This window comes from Pyrus communis, chromosome 16, assembly GCF_963583255.1.
Source record: "Pyrus communis chromosome 16, drPyrComm1.1, whole genome shotgun sequence".
Classification (NCBI taxonomy): domain Eukaryota; kingdom Viridiplantae; phylum Streptophyta; class Magnoliopsida; order Rosales; family Rosaceae; genus Pyrus; species Pyrus communis.
Window position 1 is genome coordinate 6,413,808 of NC_084818.1, and position 20,740 is coordinate 6,434,547.

Below are 20,740 nucleotides of genomic sequence, written 5' to 3' on the forward strand. Positions count from 1 at the left end.
TTACTTCTAGTTTAATAATTTTCTTAAATTATTTTAGACGTTAGATTTAATTTTGGGCTATCAAATCTTTGTTTTACCATTAGATTTACTCTCATTTAATTATAGCCGTTAGATTATAAGTAAAAAAATTAAAATGTTTGAAACACGATAGTTTGGTAGTCCAGAATAATTTAAACCAGCTTAAATCTTGAGAGGAATCTAGCCATAGATATATTTTTCTCCCATGACTTATTTTAGCCTAGTGGTTGGGAATGGAACCTAATTTATTCTATATTTAATTAGGATTTATAAAGTTTTATAAAAGTGAAATTCGGATGTATTCGATCTAAATTTTAATAGAGCCCACAAAGTTTAATAGGGTGTCCTCAATCAAGATTTGACAAATCATACCTCTCCGAATTGATCCCTATGAGATTTTCAAGAAATTTACACAAAATTCACATAGAATTTATGAAAGTCTATTAAAACTTCATCAAAATTCATCATAATCAAGATTTAAGATCGGAATGCAAAATGTAAACTCAAACAACGCTTCATTCAACTAATTGATCGTTAATACCAATACTAATATGCCAATCTGATCCAGCCTACCAAATACGTCTTTAGTTCACTTTCTCAATTCCTTCAAAATTTCTAATGTCACTGTCACTCTTGATTGTAATCCCTTTCCTTTGGCCGGTGGACTTGTCTTCGGCGGAGACATTCAGGATACCATTGACATCAATATTGAAACAAACTTCAAATGAAGGAACATTTTTCGGTGCAGGAGGAATACCATCGAGGGTAAATTCAGCCAAAAAGTTATTGGTTTTAGCTATGCTGCTTTCACCCTCATAAACAGAAATATCCACCGCATCTTGATTGTCATAAACAGTAGTTACACTAGTTTTGTTCATGACTGGAATTCTAGAATTTCTTGGAATCACAATGTTCATGTATAACTTCGAACAACCACGTTCAAGACACTCAAATCCAAGTGATAAAGGGGTGACATCCAAAAGAGTGAAGTCCTGAAGCTTCCCATTTCCATTCCCATTCAAGACTGCAGCTTGGAAAGCAGCACCATACGCAATTGCCTCATCTGGATTGATACTCTTGCACAACTGCTTCCCCTTGAACACATCTTGCAATAGTTGCTGCACTTTGGGAATTCTAGAAGATCCACCGGCAAGAACAACATCATGGACACTGCTTACTTCCATATTGGCATCCTTCAAACACTTCTCCACTGGCTCCATACACTTGTTAAAGAAATCCATATTCAGTTGCTCAAATTTGGCACGGGTAATAGTTGTATAGAAATCAGTTCCCTCATACAAACAGTCGATTTCAATGTCAGTGGCTGAAATAAACGAAAGCCTCCTCTTTGCTTTCTCACATGCGTCTCTTAACCTCCTTAGTGCTTTAGAGTTTCCACTCACGTCCAAATTATGCTTCGTCTTGAATTGCTCAACACAAAAGTCCACCATTTTGTTATCGAAGTCTTCTCCTCCAAGGTGAGTGTCTCCAGCCGTGGCCTTCACTTCAAACACACCATCACCTATGGTAAGTAGCGAAACATCTAAAGTACCACCACCTAAATCAAATATCATCACATTTCTCTTGCAATACCAACCAGCCTTCCTGTCAATGCCATAAGCAATTGCTGCAGCAGTTGGTTCGTTGATGATACGCATCACATTTAGGCCTGCAGTGTTGCCAGCATTTTTTGTAGCCTGACGCTGTGAATCATTGAAGTAAGCAGGGACAGTGACAACTGCATTCTTCACAGTGGAGTTGAGGTAGGCCTCAGCAATCTCCCGCATTTTCGATAGAACCATGGCTGAAATTTCTTCGGCAGCAAAATGTTTCTCTTGTCCCTCGTGGGTAACCACAATCAAGGGCTTGCCGCCAGGACCTTCAGTAACTTTAAATGGCCAGAGCTTCAAATCACTTTGAACAGTGGCATCACTGAATCTCCTACCAATTAACCTCTTTGCATCTGCAAATAAATGATTAATTTAAAAAAAAAAAAAAAAAATCCTAGAAAGAAAGAACAATTTCTATGTTGGTCAGTAAGATGAGTAATTCGAATATTTAATGAATAACTCATCTTAACGACAAAATACACTGCAGCGATGGTTATAATTCAACTTCATAATGTTCATACTTACTGCTTTTTATTGTATTAAAAAAAAAATTCTATTATTAGCATGACCATAAGAAATAAGCATATAAGCATTTTACATGAACCTATCTGAAATTAATTACTGTTAAATTAATAGCAGATAAACGAGGAGCTAACCAAAAATGGAGTTGGTGGGGTTCTTGATGATTTGGTTGATGGCCGAATCACCAACCAATCGCTCAGTCTCAGTGAAGGCAACACAAGATGGAGTGGTCCTGTTACCCTGATCATTCACTATGATTTCCACACGGTCGTGCTCCCACACTGCGACACACGAGTACGTTGTCCCCAGATCAATCCCGATAGCGTGGCCTTCGTTTCCTGCCATTCTCTGCACGGGAACACGATAAAGAAGAAGAGCAGAGAAGAAAATTGTTTTCAGTGAAAGTAATAGGGAGGGACTGGGGAGAGTGAGTCTGGCTAGTTTAGTGGGGAAGAGAAAGAGTTCAGAGTGGTGTCTTTCATAAGTTAGATCTAACTTAGGAACGAAGAATCACTTATCTTTTGCTTTTCTAAAGTTTTGTGCAGAAAACGTTGGAATGCAATAAGTCTCCAAAATTTATTTTCTGTTGCCTGTTCTATGCCAAATTATGCAACAATCAAAGCACAAAAGATAACGATTACTCAAAAAAAAAAAAAAAAAAAAAAAAAAGCATAAATGATAAGGACTACTTTATACCTTTACCTTCTTTTTTATTTTTTTTTTTCTGAGAAAACTCTACAACTTAGTTGCACATATTGAAAGTGGAACAGGACTTGCACATAGAAAGCTAGCACATATCTCACTAGCTAAGTAAAGTACTCCTCCGAGATTCTTCTGTTTCGATTACTTTTTAAGGCAGATTTGGAAAATTGGGAGAATTCTCTTCTTCTCCTGACATTCTCAGCATTCTCAGCGCTAAAACTCAAAGAACAACCTATAGTTTTGGTTAATTGTTTGTTAGGTTCATCCATGCCAAAGCGCGAAACGAGAAAACAATAAGAACAAATTTCTACGGTTAATCTTATCAATTGCAACTCCTTTAATTACACAACCCAAATCAAATTAAGCTACTGGCCGTCTCACTTTCTAAAATTCAAAAAAATTGCAGCATCAACAGAGTTAAAATAAATAAATAATACTTGCAAGGGGCATGTAAGAGCTTTTACTCATGCACCCAATATTCAAGTTCAATTCTCCCTTCCCACACTAAGAAAACGAATTTTTATATACAAAATTATTAGTTGTACATATATCACCACAAACCAAATATACATGTCTTCGGAATTTCATGGCACTAAATGAAGAACAAATAGGCTTTTTTTTTTTTTTTTTTTTAAATTTATTTATTACAAGCAATACCATTACTCTAAGCTATATCAGAAAATATCTTCGGAAGTAGATAGCTTGCATCTAAAAAGTAGTGAGTTGAAAAAGAGCCATATCCACTAGGCAATCCACCACTTACAATGAAGAGCAAATAAGTTTTGATCAAGGTGCAAGTGATAAATGGAAGTTTTAAAAAGGAAAAAACATGTAAGGGCCTTATAATATCAAATTGAAGTCCAGCATGGTCCTAATGCCACACTGCAGGAAAGGACTAACTTGTCCCTTGACAAACCGAGTGGAGATAGGAATATGAATCTCATATTGGCGTCATCTAGGTCCCAAAACATGTTGGTTGTATAAATTTTGGTAAAATGTTAATTTGTTGTTGTCTTTGAATACATAAAATCAATACACTTGTCAACACACATTCATATATACAAGTGAATTTGACATATATTGATAGGATGTAGGGTGGATTGATTTTGGAGAGATTTTTCAATATGACTGATACACGGGGTGGTACACCACATGCCACTATACAAATGGTGGGATATGTGTGTTAAAAAGTTAATAACTTAAAATATAAAATTTCCCATCACTTATATAAAAATACGTTGTCACATCCCGACCCGGGGTCCACCACATCCCGGGCCCGCTCCACTACCATAACACGATTTTTTCCGTTTTGGGCCCCGACTACGCCCTCACGGTTTTGTTTCTAGGAACTCATACGAGAACTTCCCAGTGGGTCACCCATCCTGGTATTACTCTCGCGCGCTACTCGCTTAACTTCGGAGTTTCCATGGAACCCAAAGCCACTGAGCTCCCAAAATGCTTCATGCTAGGTAAAGATGGGAATATACATATAAGGCTTATAGGATCCACTCCCCTGGGTGATGTGGGATGTTACAATCCACCCCCCTTAGGGGCCCGACGTCCTTGTCGGCACACACGCGGTTAGGGTTAGGCTCTGATACCAAATTGTCACATCCCGAGCTCGTTCCATCATCGTAGCACGATATTGTCCGTTTTGGGCTCCGACTATGCCCTCACGGTTTTGTTTCTGGGAACTCACATGAGAACTTCCCAGTGGATCACCCATTATGGGAGTGCCCTCACGCGCTACGCGCTTAACTTCGGAGTTCCCATGGAACCCGAAGCCAGTGAGTTCCCAAAAGGCATTGTGCTAGGTAGAGATGGGAATATACATATAAGGCTTACAGGATCCACTCCCTTGGGTTATGTGGGATGTTACATACGTGGTATACCACCCATATTCCTCGTCATAATAAAAAATTTCTCCTAATGTTGAGCCTGCAGTGGCCATGGACTCGCACAACTTTTCCAAGGGTTTATATATTTGTTGAAATTTGTATGTTTTACTTATAGATTCATTCTTTTGGCCCTCTCGTTTTTAGATCCTAGTTCCATCATTAATATGATGCATCTCTATTAGAGTGTGTAAATAACATTGTTCTAAAAATCCTCACCTAGTGCCACCTAGGTGCTAGGCGGTTGGCCATTGCCCTGATTAATGCCTAGGTGTTTGAAAATTAAGAAATGGCGCCTAGACCGCCTAGGCACCAGCCTAGCCCGCCCAAACCCTCCTAGGCACCCGCCTAGGTTGCAACTTACTTAGACAGAAAATAGATAACTTTCATTTTGCATTTTTTATTATAAATAAATTGTAAGAGATTTGTTGAATACTTAAAGAGTAATGCTAGGGAGACTAAGTTTTGTAAACTATGTTTGTACCATACTTGACCAATCCCGAAACTACTAAGCACCAGTCAATAGCATACCGTCAAGGACCCACAAGATTTTTCCTCCAACCAAGTGGCCAATCACAACACGACACATGTCGGTATCAGAGGCCAATCACAGCGCAACACGTGTCGATATCAGAGGCCAATCACAACACGACACGTGTCAATGTCAGAACAAAGCTAGAAACTCTCTTCTATAAAAGGGGATCATTCTCCCACAATAATCCCTAATGTCATTTATACTAAACTATTCACTAGAACTCACTAAAAGAGAGCTTGAACTTATGTATTTGTGTAAACCCTTCACAACTAATGAGAACTCCTCTACTCCGTGGACGTAGCCAATCTGGGTGAACCATGTACATCTTGTGTTATTTGCTTCCCTATCTCTATTCATTTACATACTTATCCACACTGATGACCAGAGCAACCTAGCAAAGGTCATAAATTTCACACTTTCTGTTGTAGCAAAGTCATCACCGATTTTGTGCATCAACATTTGGCGCCGTCTGTGAGAAGTTACACTTATTCCTACTCTCTCCAGCTTTGTCAAGCTGATTTCCACCATTCGCACACTTTCTTTCGACCAGGCACCCCTCTCTAACATAGGGAGTGAAGGGAGCCACAACAAGCAGAACGACACCCCCCTCGCACTTAGTGCAAAGCAACGAAAGAAGGAACGAAAGAGGTTTGCTCTTCAGGCTAAAGTAGATGAGCTAGAAGCTCAGAACAACAAGATAGCGATAAAGAATGAGATCCTCCAGGAGCAGTATGAGAAGCTCTTCGGAATGTTCTATGAAGCTAGGCATACTCAAACACACGAACTCATCGCCCCCGGGGAAGTCAACCACCACCTGGGTGCCCCCCAACACGGGGGATCACCTGCCTTCAACATGGATATCCCTAATGGGGAGCGAGTTACTCATCAAGGTGTTAATCAACATAAGACCTCTCTCGACCCAGCTGCTTCTACCCGAAGCAGGAGAAGTAAAGGAAGACACCTTCTTGCAGAATGAGTAGAAGGATCAAAAGCCGTTTATTGCGACTGTCGGGACTTCTTGAGGCAACGTCGAGAGAACTCCATCCACATAAACTCGAAGGTCAATGATCCAAGGGTTTCTGAAAGGTTCAGTCCTCTCCCATGCCCCAAGCCAATTGCCAATTTAGGGAATGAACGACATGTCCTAGAGGAATATGAAGGTACGGGGGACTTGGGGGCGTTTCGACAGGCTCACCCTGGAAGTCAGTACGGTGAGTCTAAATAAAAATCCCATGCCCTTGATCAAGCTTTCCTACTTCCAAGAAGAGATGGAGACTTACGGAAGAAGAATCCAACAGTACCTGACTCCACTCAGGACCCCCTTGTCCTATAACTCCTTGAGGAAGTAAACAAGTTGAAGGCCGAACGTCAGGCCGAAATACCTGACTGGAACCAACCTAGGCCTGGCCCTCTTACAAGGAGGATCATCGACATCCCCCTCTAAGCAAAGACAAAACAGAAGCTTGGCTTACAGGAAGGGAGGACCCAATTGAACACCTTAACCTCTTTGAGTCCACCATGGCATACCGGATGCACACTGACGAAGAACGATGTCTTCTATTCCCCTCTACCCTCTCTGGCGGAGCTCTGAATTAGTATTGTCGTCTTCCGCCTGAGACAATAGACTCATTTAAGGAACTGAGGAAACTATTTGTTTCTCAACACATCTTCCAGACAGATCACTTGCATTACGCAGATGACTTGTACACTATTCGCTAGAAGCTAGATGAGTCATTACGAAAGTATGCCGGCCGCTTCAGCCATGAGTATTCTCGCTGCGCTGAGGCAGATGACAATACCGCCCTTAAAGCCTTCACAGCAGGCCTACGCGACTGTTTCTTCAAGTACATGATCAATGCTAACACTTGGAAGACTTACTCTGAGGTAATGGCACAGGCTTATAACCATGCCTCCGCCGAGGCAAGGACATATCAAGGGAAACTCCCTACAGCCATCCCTTATCAGCAAATGGGGAGTGGAAGCCAAATCCAACCGAATGAGAAGACCTTAACCTTCCAAACAGCAGCGACGCTTCCCCCTGCCCTACCTAATACCTCGCCAAGTCAACAGGCATATCATTCTCAGGGCAAAAGGAAAGACTTTCATCCTCACCAGTCTCATTTTAATAAAAAGAGTAAAGGGCACTATCGCGATAACCAAAGGTATCACCACGATAATACCCGTCCCCAGGCAGTCAATGCAGTGGGCCAAACACGTGAAGGAAAAATTGACCAGTTCCTTCTTCACCCTCCAAGGGATAACCGCAACCAACGCCAAGTGAATGTGATTTATTCCATAAGCGGTGGCACACCCATATCTGAATCTTCCAACAGGGCCATGAAAAACAATGAACGAACGTTGAAGCCTGGCCACCAAGTGTTTCACGTGGAAGACATCAGGGGAGGCAAGTATCAAAAACCTAACTGGGATCCAATATGTTTCTACCCTGAGGAAGAAAGAGGTATCATCTATCCTCACAACGACCCACTGATTGTGGAGGCTCACATAGCCAACTTGATGTACGATGAATCCTGGTAGACACGGGGGTGTCAGTCAATATCATGTTTGCTGAAGCTTTCAAAACACTTAATGTAGCTGAACACTTGCTCGATCACTCGGTTTCTCCTCTGATAAGCTTCTCTGGTGATGTCGTGCAACCTTTAGGGAGCGTACATTTACCCTTCACCATCGGTACATGCCCGTACACAACCACCATCACCACTAACTTCTTGGTGGTTGACTGTCCAACGACATACAATGTCATCTTTGGGCGCACAGGCATTAATGATCTCAAGGCCATGGTATCCACACATATGTTGTTGATGAAATTTCCAACCCTCGATGGCAATGGTTACATCAGAGGAGATCAACTTAGTGCACGGTCATGTTACAACACTTCAGTCAAGCAAAAACACTTACATGTACCCAAAGAAACATTTTCTATACATGACCAAGTTATCAAGACCAGCTCGGACAAAGCCAACTTGAATATTCACGGTGGTAACAATCAACCTGACGATCCTCGAGATGACTCTTTCACCCAGCAAGCACAACCTGCTGAAGAGTTGGAGAAGGTCTCTATCTCAAAAGATTATCCAGATCGCATAGTGAAGATTGGCACCACTTTGTCACCACCCATTCGGTTGGCATTGATCTTTTTTTTGCAAGAGAACACTGAAGTCTTCGCCTGGTCATACGAGGACATGCCATGCATTTCCCCGATATCATTTGTCATCGCTTGAGTATTGATCCCAAGACCAAACCGGTGAGACAGAAGTGAAGATCTTATGATGCTGAACGATATGAAGCAATGAAGGCAGAAGTTGAAAAACTTAAAAGCATAGGCTTCATCCGTGAAGTCAATTATCCAACGTGGGTAGCAAATGTGGTCCTTGTTAAGAAACATCCGATCAAGGAAAGTCTCTTGCTTCAAAAGATCTTGTGGAGAATGTGTGTCGACTGCACCGACTTAAACCAATGATGCCCGAAGGATAACTTTCCCCTTCCTCTCATTGATAGACTTGTAGACTCTACAGCAGGGTGTGAACTCTTAAGCTTCATGGATGCTTACTCAGGGTACAATCAAATCCTCATGAACCCTTCGGACCAAGAACACATGACCTTCACCACTGATAGAGGACTATATTGCTATAAAGTCATGCCATTCAACCTAAAGAATGCAGGGGCGACTTATCAAAGATTAGTCAATTCAATGTTCGCTGAACAGATTAGGAAAAACATGGAAGTTTATGTTGATGATATGTTAGTCAAAAACAAACATGCTGACCAACACATTGCCAACTTGTCTGAAACCTCCTCCATCCTGAAGAAGTATCGAATGAGGTTGAACCCCAACAAATACGCTTTCGGTGTGGGCTCTGGAAAATTCTTGGGCTTCATGATTAGCCAACGAGGCATTGAAGCTAACCCCGAGAAGATCAAAGCAATCATGGACATGAAAGAACCAGTAACCTCAAAAGACATCCAGAGCCTTACTGGCAAGGTGGCAGTCATGCCAACCAGCCACATCAGAGCAAGAATATCTCATATCATCAGGGTTGAAAGCAAGAGTATCCTATATCATGCTTTTTCCCTATCTTTTCCTTTGCCCTTGCTCTCACCTGCAGGACAAGGAGAAAGAATGCAATCAGTCGGAACCTGAAATCAAACTTCCGATCTAGAATTGATTGCCTGAAACCTTTGCATGGTCGCTTGCCTAGCATTGCTCTTGAGTACTCATCCTCAACTGTTGTCAAGGTCATGAATTCTTTCGGTAAATACCTCAGAACAGTTGGTACGATATTGGCTCTTTACACTAAAGCTGCCAAGCATGGATGAGTCACTGAGAAGTAGTGCTCTGAATGACCATTTAAATGCAAAGGTTGCGCACCATTTCTGCTATACCAAAGATTGAAGCAGAAGGTTCAACGGCGAGCTAGAACAGATCATTACAGCACGACGCCTTTCTTATGGAACTACACAATCCAGACGGAAGAGTCTAAGTCAAATCCAAGCTCGGCATCATTGCTCTAATTGAAGAGATCGAGAAGCTTCAACAGCCTTTTGCTAGCACTGTCGTCGAAGAACAAAGCTTCGTCATACTACATCTACTACTTTGTCAAACAGCAAAAGTATCCCATATCATCAAGATCGAACATACTCCAAGTCTGACGGACTTATTTTGACCCTCAAATTCTGGAGTTGGCTCACTTATTTGGAGGAAACCAGAAAACCTTACAGTCCAGTTCAAGAATACACCTGTGGAAAGTCAAGTACAACAAAGCACGTGCCGATTCGTCCATCTTCTCCAAAAACAAGAGTACCTCATATCATCTCTTCTCCATGTGTCTTCGCTTTATCCTTATTGCTGAATGAGAGACAGGGAGAATGAGTACAATCAGCCAGAACCCAAGATCAACCTACCGATCTGAGACTGATTGCTTGGAACCTTGATTGCTTACCTTGTCTGTCACCTCCTTTGGCAGATCTCCTCGCTTAGAGACTTGGGGGACTTCTACTATATGGTTTGTATCGCACTTGACCAAACCCGAAACTACAAGTAAGCTTCAAATGAAAATGATACATTACCTTGTGCGTCAACGCCAACCAAAGATACCACTCCTAGATAAAGTAAAAATACTTCCAAAAGAAGATGTCACATCTACTTACAAGACAAAGAAGGCAAGTGAAGGTGACACCACACTTCAGTACTTGGAAGTTTCGTGATTACTCAATGGCTTGGATTTTGCAAGTCCCCAACCGAGGAGTTTCCCTCACTCGGGAACTTAGGGGAGCATTGTTTGTACCATACTTGACCAATCCCGAAACTACTAAGCACCGGTCAACAGCATACCGTCAAAGACCCACAAGACTTTTCCTCCAACCAGGAGGCCAATCACAACACGACACATGTCGGTATCAAAGGCCAATCACAGCGCAACACGTGTCGATACCAGAGGCCAATCACAACACGACACGTGTCAATGTCAGAACAAAGCTAGAAACTCTCTTCTATAAAAAGGGATCATTCTCCCACAATAATCTCTAATGTCATTTGTACCAAACTATTCACTAGAACTCACTAAAAGAGAGGTTGAACCTATGTATTTGTGTAAACCCTTCACAACTAATGAGAACTCCTCTACTCCGTAGACGTAGCCAATCTGGGTGAACCACGTACATCTTGTGTTATTTGCTTCCCTGTCTCTATTCATTTACATATTTATCCACACTAATGACCAGAGCAACCTAGCGAAGGTCATAAACTTCACACTTTCTGTTGTACCAAAGTCCTCGGCGATTTTGTGCATCAACAAACTAAATAACATGGAAGTTGATGATTGGATTATTACTTAAATGTTGATAAACATGCTCATTTCTTATTGATAACACATCATTTAATTTGCAATTTTAGTATATAAATTTAGTCTCCCTGGCATTACTCTTAAAATGAGCACATGTTATATGCTTGTTCCCATGTTTTCATTATGTTCCAATACTTCATAATATATGTCATTTTATTTTGTAGTTTATGATGAAATTAAAACTTCATAATATATGTCATTCTATTTTGTAGTTTATGATGAAATTATATATATTTTAAGTATAAATTAACATTTATTTACACGAAATATAATGGATTTACTTAAATCCGCCTAGTCTGTCTAGGCGCCCGCCTAGACCCCACCTAGCTGCCTAGCAATAGGCCCCAGCCTACCGCCCGACAAGTGCCTAACGTCTTTTAGAATCTTGGTAAATAATTGTATTGGTTTTGTGCATTGTTTGTTAGATGAAGGATTAGGTCATTGTTTCAAAAACCCAAATTATTAATTTTTTATTTTGGAAGATTAAAAGCCTAATTGTTATAGGTATATAAATAAAGGGTAAACGTGTGAAAGCACGAATTCAAAATTAACATAATAGTTGAAACATTAGAACCATTTTATCAATATAAATTACACAGTAGGCACACATAAGTAAAACAATTTCTGTTTCAGTCTGTAGCATGACATAAGATTCTTAAATTATTCTTTCAATTCCCTCACAAGTTATGTCATTGGTGAGAGTTATCCCCTTCTTCTGGCCGGTCAACACGTCTTCAGCTGATACGTTCAGAATCCCATTGGAATCAATATCAAAGACAATATTGAATTTAGGAACGCCCCTCGGAGCTGGAGGAATGTCTTTGAGCCTAAAATCACCCAGAAAGTAATTATTCACTGTTGTTGTACTCTCGCCCTCATAAACCGCAAATCTAACAACTGCTTGGTTGTCATGCCGAGTGGTAACAGTATAATTCCTCTTGACGGGCATTTTAGTGTTTCTTGGTATCACAACAGTCATGTCCCGTTCACGCCCAGTCTCCACCCCGAGTGATAGCGGCATGACATCCAACAAAGTGAGGTCTTGAATCTTTTCATTTCCCTTCCCATTCAGGACTGCAGCCTGAGCAGCTGCACCGTAAGCCACTGCCTCATCCGGATTAATGCCTTTGCAAAGCTCCTTACCCTTGAAGACATTTTGTAAGAGTTCTTGCACCTTAGGAATTCTCGAAGAGCCACCAACAAGAACAACATCGTGGATGCTGCTTACGTCCATTTTAGCATCCTCCAAACACTTGTTCACCGGTTCCATACACTTGATAAAGAAATCCCTATTGAGTTCTTCAAATTTTGCCCGAGTAATAGTTGTATAAAAATCACTACCTTCATGCAAACAGTCAATTTCAATGTCTGTTGAAGACGTAAATGAAAGTCTCCTCTTTGCTTTCTCACAACTATTTTTTAACCTCCTTAGTGCTTTGGAGTTTCCAGTCACGTCTAAATTATCCTTCCTCTTGAATTGCTCGACACAGTACTTCACCATTCTGTTATCTAGGTCTTCACCTCCAAGGTGAGTATCCCCAGCAGTGGCTTTCACATCAAACACGCCGCAACTAATGGTAACTAGTGACACATCTAAAGTACCGCCACCGAAATCAAACATCATAACATTTCTCTTGCTGTACCAGCCAGCCTTCTTGTCAAGGCCATAAGCAATCGCTGCAGCAGTTGGTTCATTGATGATACGCGACACCTTTAGGCCGGCACTGATAGCTGCATTTTTTGTAGCCTGACGCTGTGAGTCACTGAAGTAAGCAGGGACTGTGATGACCGCATTCTTAACAGTTGAGCCGAGGAAGGCCTCAGCAATCTCTCGCATCTTTCCCAAAAGCATGGATGAGATTTCTTCAGCAGAAAACTGCTTCTCTTGGCCCTTGTGAGTGACCACAATCGTAGGCTTATCATGAGGACCTTCAATGACCTTGAAAGGCCACAACTTAATATCATCTTGAACACATGCGTCACTAAATCTTCTACCAATTAACCGCTTTGCATCTAAAAATTGGTGCCACAATTAGAAAACAATTAATCTAACAAATTAAAATAATAATAAAAATTTGTGAAAAAAAATTGTATAGAATAACAATAATTTGAATCAGAATACTGGTGCAAACATTAATACTATCATTGTAGTTCGACTATGACTTCTTAAGCATCAATCTTAAGCCTCCCATTAAGATCACCATAACAAAATTAAGACAAATCTTGCAGCCTCTTTTATTAAAATAACACAATATGTGTAATTATCGATTTTAGAAAAGCTGATTATCAATTTGGAAAGTACGAGTGGGAAGAACCTTACCAAAGATGGAGTTGGAAGGGTTTCTGATGAGTTGGTTAAATGCAGCATCACCAACCAGTATTTCGGCATCAGTGAAGGCAACGTGAGATGGAGTTGTCCTGTAACCCTGATCGTTCACTATGATTTCTACATGATCATACTGCCACACGGCCACACACGAGTAGGTTGTCCCCAGGTCGATCCCGATTGCATGACCTTCAGCTTTGTCTTTTCCCGCCATTCTAAGCTAAGAAACTGGAAGAAGAATGGTACTAAAGAAGAGAATTGAATGGTAGCAGAGAAAGAAGATAAAACAGAATATTATGTGCTTGAAAATAGAAGATATTATGGGGAACATAGGACACTTTTGATTCTTTTATCTCTTTCTTTTGGGTACACTTTGGGTTCATTAATTTCCAAATTTAAATTAAGAAGCAATGTACAGTAAGTTGTAATCTTCTTCATGAAGTAATCTTCTTTATTAAGTTCCAAATTTAAAGAAGCAATGTACAGTAAGTATAAAGCAGAAGAAAAACTGTTGCAGAGAGAGTAATAGGGAGATGAATTTGGCTGGGGAATTAATTTATACTTGGGAAATGTGGAATCATTTATCTTTTTTCTGTCTAAATAGTTGTGCAGGGAGCAACAATTTATATTTAGTTCGTTGTTTATGCCAAATTAAGGTTCATCAATGCCAAAGCACAAAATTTGAATTTGAAGTGCTTAATACAAATTTGGCGTGAGAGGTTTTGGATTTGATTCTCATCAAAAGTGAATTTGAACCATATTATTGTTAGCTCACTGTGCGGTTTAGTCCACCCCCTTCTCTTAGGCAGCAGAGTAAGAAGATCAAGATAATCTATGTGCTTGAAGGTAGAAGATATTATGGGGAACATAGAGCGGCCTGAGAGGTTATTCTTTTTCTTTGGACACTTTTGGTTCATTAAGTTCCAAATATAAAGAAGCCATGTATAGTAATCTTGTAATCTTCTTCATTAAGTAATCTTCTTCATTTATGTTATGCTTGGGAACGAACAATCATTTATGTTTTGCTTGTCTAACTTCTTGTGCAAAAAACCTTGGAATCCAATATGTTCCCAAATTTTATTTTCTGTTGGCTGTTTATGCCAAATTAATGGGAAATATTTCAATGTGTCCGAAATGCAGGGTGATACACTATATGTCATCATATATGTGGAGATACATTTTATTTTTCAAATGTCTCCACATATATAATGACGTGGTGTACCACCCCCGTAATACAAGCACATTAAAAATCTTACGACTTAAACTAGACAAAAGAGATCTAAAAAGATGGAGTATTATGAGAGGGAGAAAGATGAGAGAGGAGGAAAGAAAGTAAGAGATGATTGAAGGAAAGGGAAAGAAGAGAGAGGATCAGATGAGATAAAGAGAAAGAAGAGTGGGAGAAAGAACCGAGAGAATGAAAACAGCAGATTGGAAGAGAGACGAAAAAGGTGAAAAAAAAAGAGAAGAAAAAAAGAAAAGAGAGAGATAGATTTGGAATGAGGGGAGGAGGGAGTGAAAAGAAAGGAATAAGTTTAAATTTAAAAATTCTAAAAACTCATTTTTTATGTTTTTAGATAATAGATTATATTTTTGAGTTAGTTTTGAATTCAGTTTTTTTAAATAGTTATACCAAACAAGTTTTTAAGACCTAAAACTTGAAAATTGTTTTTGAGTTAAAAAAGTTAGATTCAAGTAGAATACCAAACAAGCCCTTAGTATTTCTCTTCAATTTGGTGGATTCCAGACTATTGATTCTTCAAAGAATTACACTTGTATTTCTTCAATTTCGTGTTACGTCACTTTGTCTTTACTACATTTACGACTTTACCTTCTTTACTACCTTTGCTACCTTATAACTTTACCTTCTTTTCATATGAGAAAACTTTACAACTTTATTTAGTTCTACAAAACTGCGACAAATGATAGCTAGTATCCAGAGTTTAACATTTATTTGTGGACTGAACTATGAACAGAAAACAAAACGGCAAATTAGTTACACATACAGAAAGCGGAAGTGGACTTGCACTGTTGCACATAGAAACCTAGCACAGCTCTCAGTAGCTACGTACTCCTCCGAGAATTCTTCTGATTCGATGACTTTTTAAAGCAGCTTTGGAAAATTGGTAGACAGAAAAATAAGCTTTATCGGAGCGTGCAGAGGAACATTATCGCCTGCCAGCTGAGAAATGGTAGAACAACTGTGGTTTTATGCCCAGTCACATATATATTTACTAGTTCATATGTTACACAAAAAACAACTGTGGTTTTATGCCTTCTCACATGCATTTTCCATGAATGTCGACTTTATGTTTCCTTTTGTTTGTTCAGCACAATTATTCACTATTTTCTTATCAAAGCCTTCACATCGGAGATGAGTATATCTCCAGCAGTGACCTTTACTTCACAAACGCAATACGCTATGGTTAGTAGTGAAACGGCCAAAGTACCACAACCCAATTCAAATATCATCACATTTCTTTTCCTATATATACCAGCCAGAGTTCTTGCCAAGTCCATAAGCAATCGCTGCAGCGGTCGGCTCACTGATGATTACGCATTACATTTAGGCCAGCAGAGGCACCTGCCTTTTTTGTAGCCTGAGCTTGTTTACTTCCTGAGTAATGGTGGCAAGGAGCACGAAAGACGTAACCAGTATGACAAGGATCAGGACCCTGAATACAATAGTAATAATCCGGGCAGTTTTGGAGGAAGCATTAATGTTCCCATCTTTGCTTCCTCAGCACCATCAAGGTCTCTGTGTCTGCGTGCCGGGTCCTGGCCTTTGGAACCAAAGTTTGTTCCGATTTCTTGTCCATAGATGAAATACACTTTTAATTTTTAGAAACAAGACAGATTGATTAGGACCCTGTGTCTGCATTGCCATCGTTTCTGTTTTAAGAGAAATCATGAGTTTAATTTGTTCCCCAAAATAGCATAAAGAATTAGGAGCTGCTACTCATGTACCATATTAGCGAACCCATGACTTTCAACTTTTTTTTTTTTTTTTTTCCTGCACTCATATTCTTATACTTTTGTCTTTTGATTCTCATTTGATTTAGAAGTGCACATGAAGAAAATAAAACTAGTCAAAAATCACTTTCCTTCGTAAACACGATAATTTTTTTTTTATAGAGTGCCAACAAAATTTTGGTTTAGATTCATTCAAAATTAGAAATAAGGTAAATTACAAAAAATTATCTCAATTATAGATCGCATCACAATCGCATATCTCATTTTTTAAATATTACAATATTATACATTAACTTACAATTAATTTGCAATGTCAGACTTTCGTGAACTTTTCCATTAATTTTTCTATTAAATGTTGATATGACAGTTATAAGGCCCACAAAAAAAAGTTGAAAAAATCCATTTAAGTAATTAAAAATATTTTTATTTTAGAACTTAAAAAAAATAAAAACAAAAAAAATCGCAGAACTTCATCTGCTTTGTTGAGCAATTTCTGCAATTCATCCCCTACCTCCTTCGGCCCTCCGTCTGTCCCCCCCTCCCTTCACCACCAAAACCACAACCCACTCCCCCACACGGGTGGTTATCTACTCTCCTACTCTCTCCCGAGAAGAAAATAAAATTTTGAAAGAGAAAAAACCCAGAATAAAAGGGGCGGCAATGAGTTCTCCAGTTCGATTCATCATCACCCTCCTTCAGCCCTCCGGCCGTCCCCCCTCCCTTCACCACCAAAACCACAACCCACTCCCTCACACGAGTAGTTCTCCGCTCTACTCCTCTCCCCCAAGGAAAAAAAAAATGGAAAGAAAAAAAACAAAGAATTTTTTTTGCAGGCGACCTATTCGATATCGATTCACACCTTCAATCTTCAGACTTCGCCATCAACGGCGTAACCGGCCGGATTCCGCCTTCGCTCCTCCTCGGGCGCCTCAACGTCGCCCCCTCCACCCATTCCGTACGATTCTCTTTCGACCGCCTGAACCCCTGTCCGTCTCGCCGCGCCGTTACAGACATCGGAGGTCCTTTCGATTGATAAGTTGACGTTGCCCACCACGTTCTGCGAGGCCCGGGGTGTGTGCAGGTTGTTCAAGCTGCATATTGGGATAGAAATTGTGGCTTCGCAAAGGTAAAAAAGAGAATGGTGATACCGGTCAACAAAAGGTGAAAAAGGAGAAATTTTAATCTTTTCTTATACGTTTTTTAAAAATTTTTATTATTATTTTTTATATCCTAATTTTAAATTTTTTATATCATATTTAAACCGTTACCATTAATCCACGTTTATTACTTTTTAACTTGACTTTTACTACCTTTTAACTTTACCTTCTTTGTTATATTTTTTCTGGGATAACTTTACAACTTTATATTTAAATTAAACTCAGCATTTATCTGTGTACTGAGCTATGAACAGGAAACAAAACGGCAAATTAGTTGCACGTATTGAGAGTGGAAATGGACTTGCACATAGAAACCTAGCACAGATCTCGGTAGCTAAATAAAGTACTCGTCCGAGAATTCTTCAGCTTAGATGACTTCGTAAGGCAGCTTTGGAAGATTGGGAGAATTCTTCTTCTTCTTGACATTCTCAGCGTGAAAACTCAAAGAAGAACAACCGATCGGAATGCAGGTAGGCTTAAAAATGTTTATTTTTGCAGCGGAATGCAATCAGTGTCGAGATTTATTGGTTCATTGTTTGTTAAAGGTTCATCCAGTTTTATATGTAAGAGTCAGGAGGATGAATGATGATGAGAAATAACGCATTAACAGAGCTCAATGTGAGTGCGCGTATGGAGTAAATAGAGAATATCGTCAAAGAAATTATGTTTCCCCTGGAATCCAATGTTCTATTCATGTCTGATTTAGCCATAATTCAAGTAAAGACCAGTCCTAATTAAAGACAGAGTAATAAAAACTTCCAGAATGAAAAGTCAAGATTAGGACTTAAGCAAACCCAGTGAGATAGGAAATATGGTTAATACAAGATATTTCGGTCTATAGCATGCCAGAAATTAATGTTTCTTACATCAGTCAACTGACTTTTAAATCAATGTCTCAATTCCTTCACAAGTTCTTCTGTCACAGTTGAATGTGAGACCCTTCTTTTGGCCCGTGGACGTATCCTCAGCAGAGACATGCAGGATGCCATTTTCATCAATCTCAAAGCAAACATCAAATTTAGGAACACCGCTGGGAGCTGGAGGAATGTCATTGAGTTCAAATTCTCCCAAATAGTTATTATCTCTTGCCATTCTACTCTCACCCTCATATATAGGAAAACGAACATCACCTTGGTTGTCAAAGCGCGTAGTAAAACCTTTGATTATTTTGACCGGTGTTCTAGTGTTTCTTGGAATCACAACTGACATGATACATTCATCATCAATCTCCACCCCAAGTGAGAGAGGGGTGACATCCACTAGTGCGAACTCCCGAAGCTTTCCAGTTAGATTGTCAACACTCAAGACAGTAGCTTGAACAGCGGCACCGTAGGCCACCGCCTCATCCGGATTAATGCCCTTGCAAAGCTCCTTTCCCTTGAAAACCTCCTGCAATAGCTGCTGCACCTTGGGAATTCTAGAAGAGCCACCAGCAAGAACAACATCATGGACGCTGCTTATGTCCATGTTAGCATCTTCCAGACACTTCTTCACAGGCTCCATGCACTTGCTGAAGAAATCCATGTTGAGTTGCTCAAATTTAGCACGGGTAATAGTTAAACAAAAATCAACACCCTGATGCAAACAGTCAATGTCAATGTCAGTCTCGGACATAAATGAAAGCCTCCTCTTTGCCTTCTCACATGCATTTTTTAACCTCCTAAGAGCCTTGAAGTTTCCACCAACGTCCACGTTATACTTCCTCTTGAATTGCTCAGCACAGTGGTTGACCATTCTGTTATCGAAATCTTCACCTCCAAGATGAGTGTCTCCAGCGGTGGCCTTCACTTCAAAGACACTGTCAGCTATGGTAAGTAGCGAAACATCCAAGGTTCCCCCGCCTAAATCAAATATCATCACATTTCTCTTGCTATACCAACCCGCCTTCCAGTCAAGCCCATAAGCAATGGCTGCAGCAGTCGGCTCATTGATGATGCGCATCACATTTAGGCCAGCACTAGCACCTGCCTCTTTCGTAGCCTGTCGCTGTGAGTCGGTAAGGTAAGCAGGGACTGTGATAACTGAATTTTTCACAGTTGAACCAAGGTAAGCCTCAGCAATCTCCCGCATTTTCACAAGAATCATAGATGAGATTTCTTCAGCAGCAAATTGTTTCTCTACACCCTTGTATGCGACGACAATCATTGGCTTGTCAGAAGGACCTCCAATGACCTTAAAAGGCCAATGCTTTATGTCGTTTTGAACACATTCATCTGTGAACCTCCTACCGGCTATCCTTTTCGTGTCTGCAAATTGAGATAGAATTAGAAACACAACCCAACAACCAAAACTAACAAAGAAATAGGTCATATGATTGAAATAAAGGCATATTGTTAAACAAACGGTGTCGTAACAATCCCAAATTCTTTTCACTCTACTGTAAATGTACTACACCTTTTTAATTATCATCAAAATCATAATCTAAATCATAACTTATCATCAACACCCCACATTTTATAACTTCAAATACTAATATAAATATTCAGAGAAAAAGAAAAACTCATTTGAGAAATAAATTAATGGGAAAATGGTATATATGTAGATGGATACATACAGGAAGAGATGAACATACTGAAGATGGTGTTGGTTGGGTTTTTGATGACCTGGTTGAATGCACCATCGCCAATCAATCGCTCAGTATTTGTGAAAGCAACATAAGATGGTGTGGTCCTGTTGCCCTGATCGCTCACTATGATTTCCACATGATCATACTGCCAGACCGCCACACACGAGTAGGTTGTCCCCAGGTCGTTCCCGATTGCATGACCTGCAGCTTCGTCCTTTCCCGCCATTCTAAGCTGAGAAACTGGAAGAAGAATAGTAATAAGAAGAGAACTGAATGGTAGCAGAGTAAGAAGATGAAGAGAATATATGTGCTTGAAAGTAGAAAATATTAGTTATGCTATTCATCCCATGTTTTTTACCATATTTTCATACTATCTTATATGGTATTTGATGTGGACAGCCACATCATTTGAATTAATCAGATTTTAAATTTAGTTCATTATTTAATAAACTAATAATTAAAAAAAAGTAGTTAATTAAATGATGATTACGGTATACGAGGAGTCTTTCTTATTTCTTTACTTGGGTTTTGCAAATTTTTCAAATGATGTGGTTGTCCACATCAGATGTTAC

At 39.8% G+C, this 20,740-nt stretch overlaps 3 protein-coding genes across 3 annotated transcripts; all 3 read right to left on the minus strand.

Annotated features, from left to right (window-relative positions):
- Nucleotides 1-538: 538 nt before the first annotated feature.
- LOC137721163 (heat shock cognate 70 kDa protein-like) lies at nt 539-2,684 on the minus strand. The gene is made up of 2 exons (XM_068460271.1): nt 2,285-2,684; nt 539-1,981 (listed from the first exon to the last, which is right to left on the minus strand). The coding sequence occupies exons 1-2, from the start codon at nt 2,493-2,495 to the stop codon at nt 603-605; spliced, it is 1,590 nt and encodes a 529-aa protein (XP_068316372.1). The 5' UTR covers nt 2,496-2,684; the 3' UTR covers nt 539-602.
- Nucleotides 2,685-11,732: 9,048 nt separating this feature from the next.
- LOC137720073 (heat shock cognate 70 kDa protein-like) lies at nt 11,733-13,816 on the minus strand. Its single transcript, XM_068459082.1, has 2 exons — nt 13,467-13,816; nt 11,733-13,159 (listed from the first exon to the last, which is right to left on the minus strand). The coding sequence occupies exons 1-2, from the start codon at nt 13,684-13,686 to the stop codon at nt 11,802-11,804; spliced, it is 1,578 nt and encodes a 525-aa protein (XP_068315183.1). The 5' UTR covers nt 13,687-13,816; the 3' UTR covers nt 11,733-11,801.
- A 4,464-nt stretch (nt 13,817-18,280) lies between these two features.
- Nucleotides 18,281-20,409, minus strand: LOC137720074 (heat shock cognate 70 kDa protein-like). The gene is made up of 2 exons (XM_068459083.1): nt 20,175-20,409; nt 18,281-19,848 (listed from the first exon to the last, which is right to left on the minus strand). The coding sequence occupies exons 1-2, from the start codon at nt 20,392-20,394 to the stop codon at nt 18,485-18,487; spliced, it is 1,584 nt and encodes a 527-aa protein (XP_068315184.1). The 5' UTR covers nt 20,395-20,409; the 3' UTR covers nt 18,281-18,484.
- Nucleotides 20,410-20,740: the final 331 nt, after the last annotated feature.

What these genes read in the sequence shown, in the direction of transcription:
- LOC137721163 (XM_068460271.1), bottom strand. Translation starts at nt 2,495, where the DNA reads ATGGCAGGAAACGAAGGCCACGCTATCGGGATTGATCTGGGGACAACG. An exon ending in CCCCACCAACTCCATTTTTG is followed by an intron (nt 1,982 to 2,284) that starts GTTAGCTCCTCG and finishes ATTTATTTGCAG; the next exon opens with ATGCAAAGAGGTTAATTGGT.
- LOC137720073 (XM_068459082.1), bottom strand. Translation starts at nt 13,686, where the DNA reads ATGGCGGGAAAAGACAAAGCTGAAGGTCATGCAATCGGGATCGACCTG. An exon ending in CCCTTCCAACTCCATCTTTG is followed by an intron (nt 13,160 to 13,466) that starts GTAAGGTTCTTC and finishes ACCAATTTTTAG; the next exon opens with ATGCAAAGCGGTTAATTGGT.
- LOC137720074 (XM_068459083.1), bottom strand. Translation starts at nt 20,394, where the DNA reads ATGGCGGGAAAGGACGAAGCTGCAGGTCATGCAATCGGGAACGACCTG. An exon ending in CCCAACCAACACCATCTTCA is followed by an intron (nt 19,849 to 20,174) that starts GTATGTTCATCT and finishes CTCAATTTGCAG; the next exon opens with ACACGAAAAGGATAGCCGGT.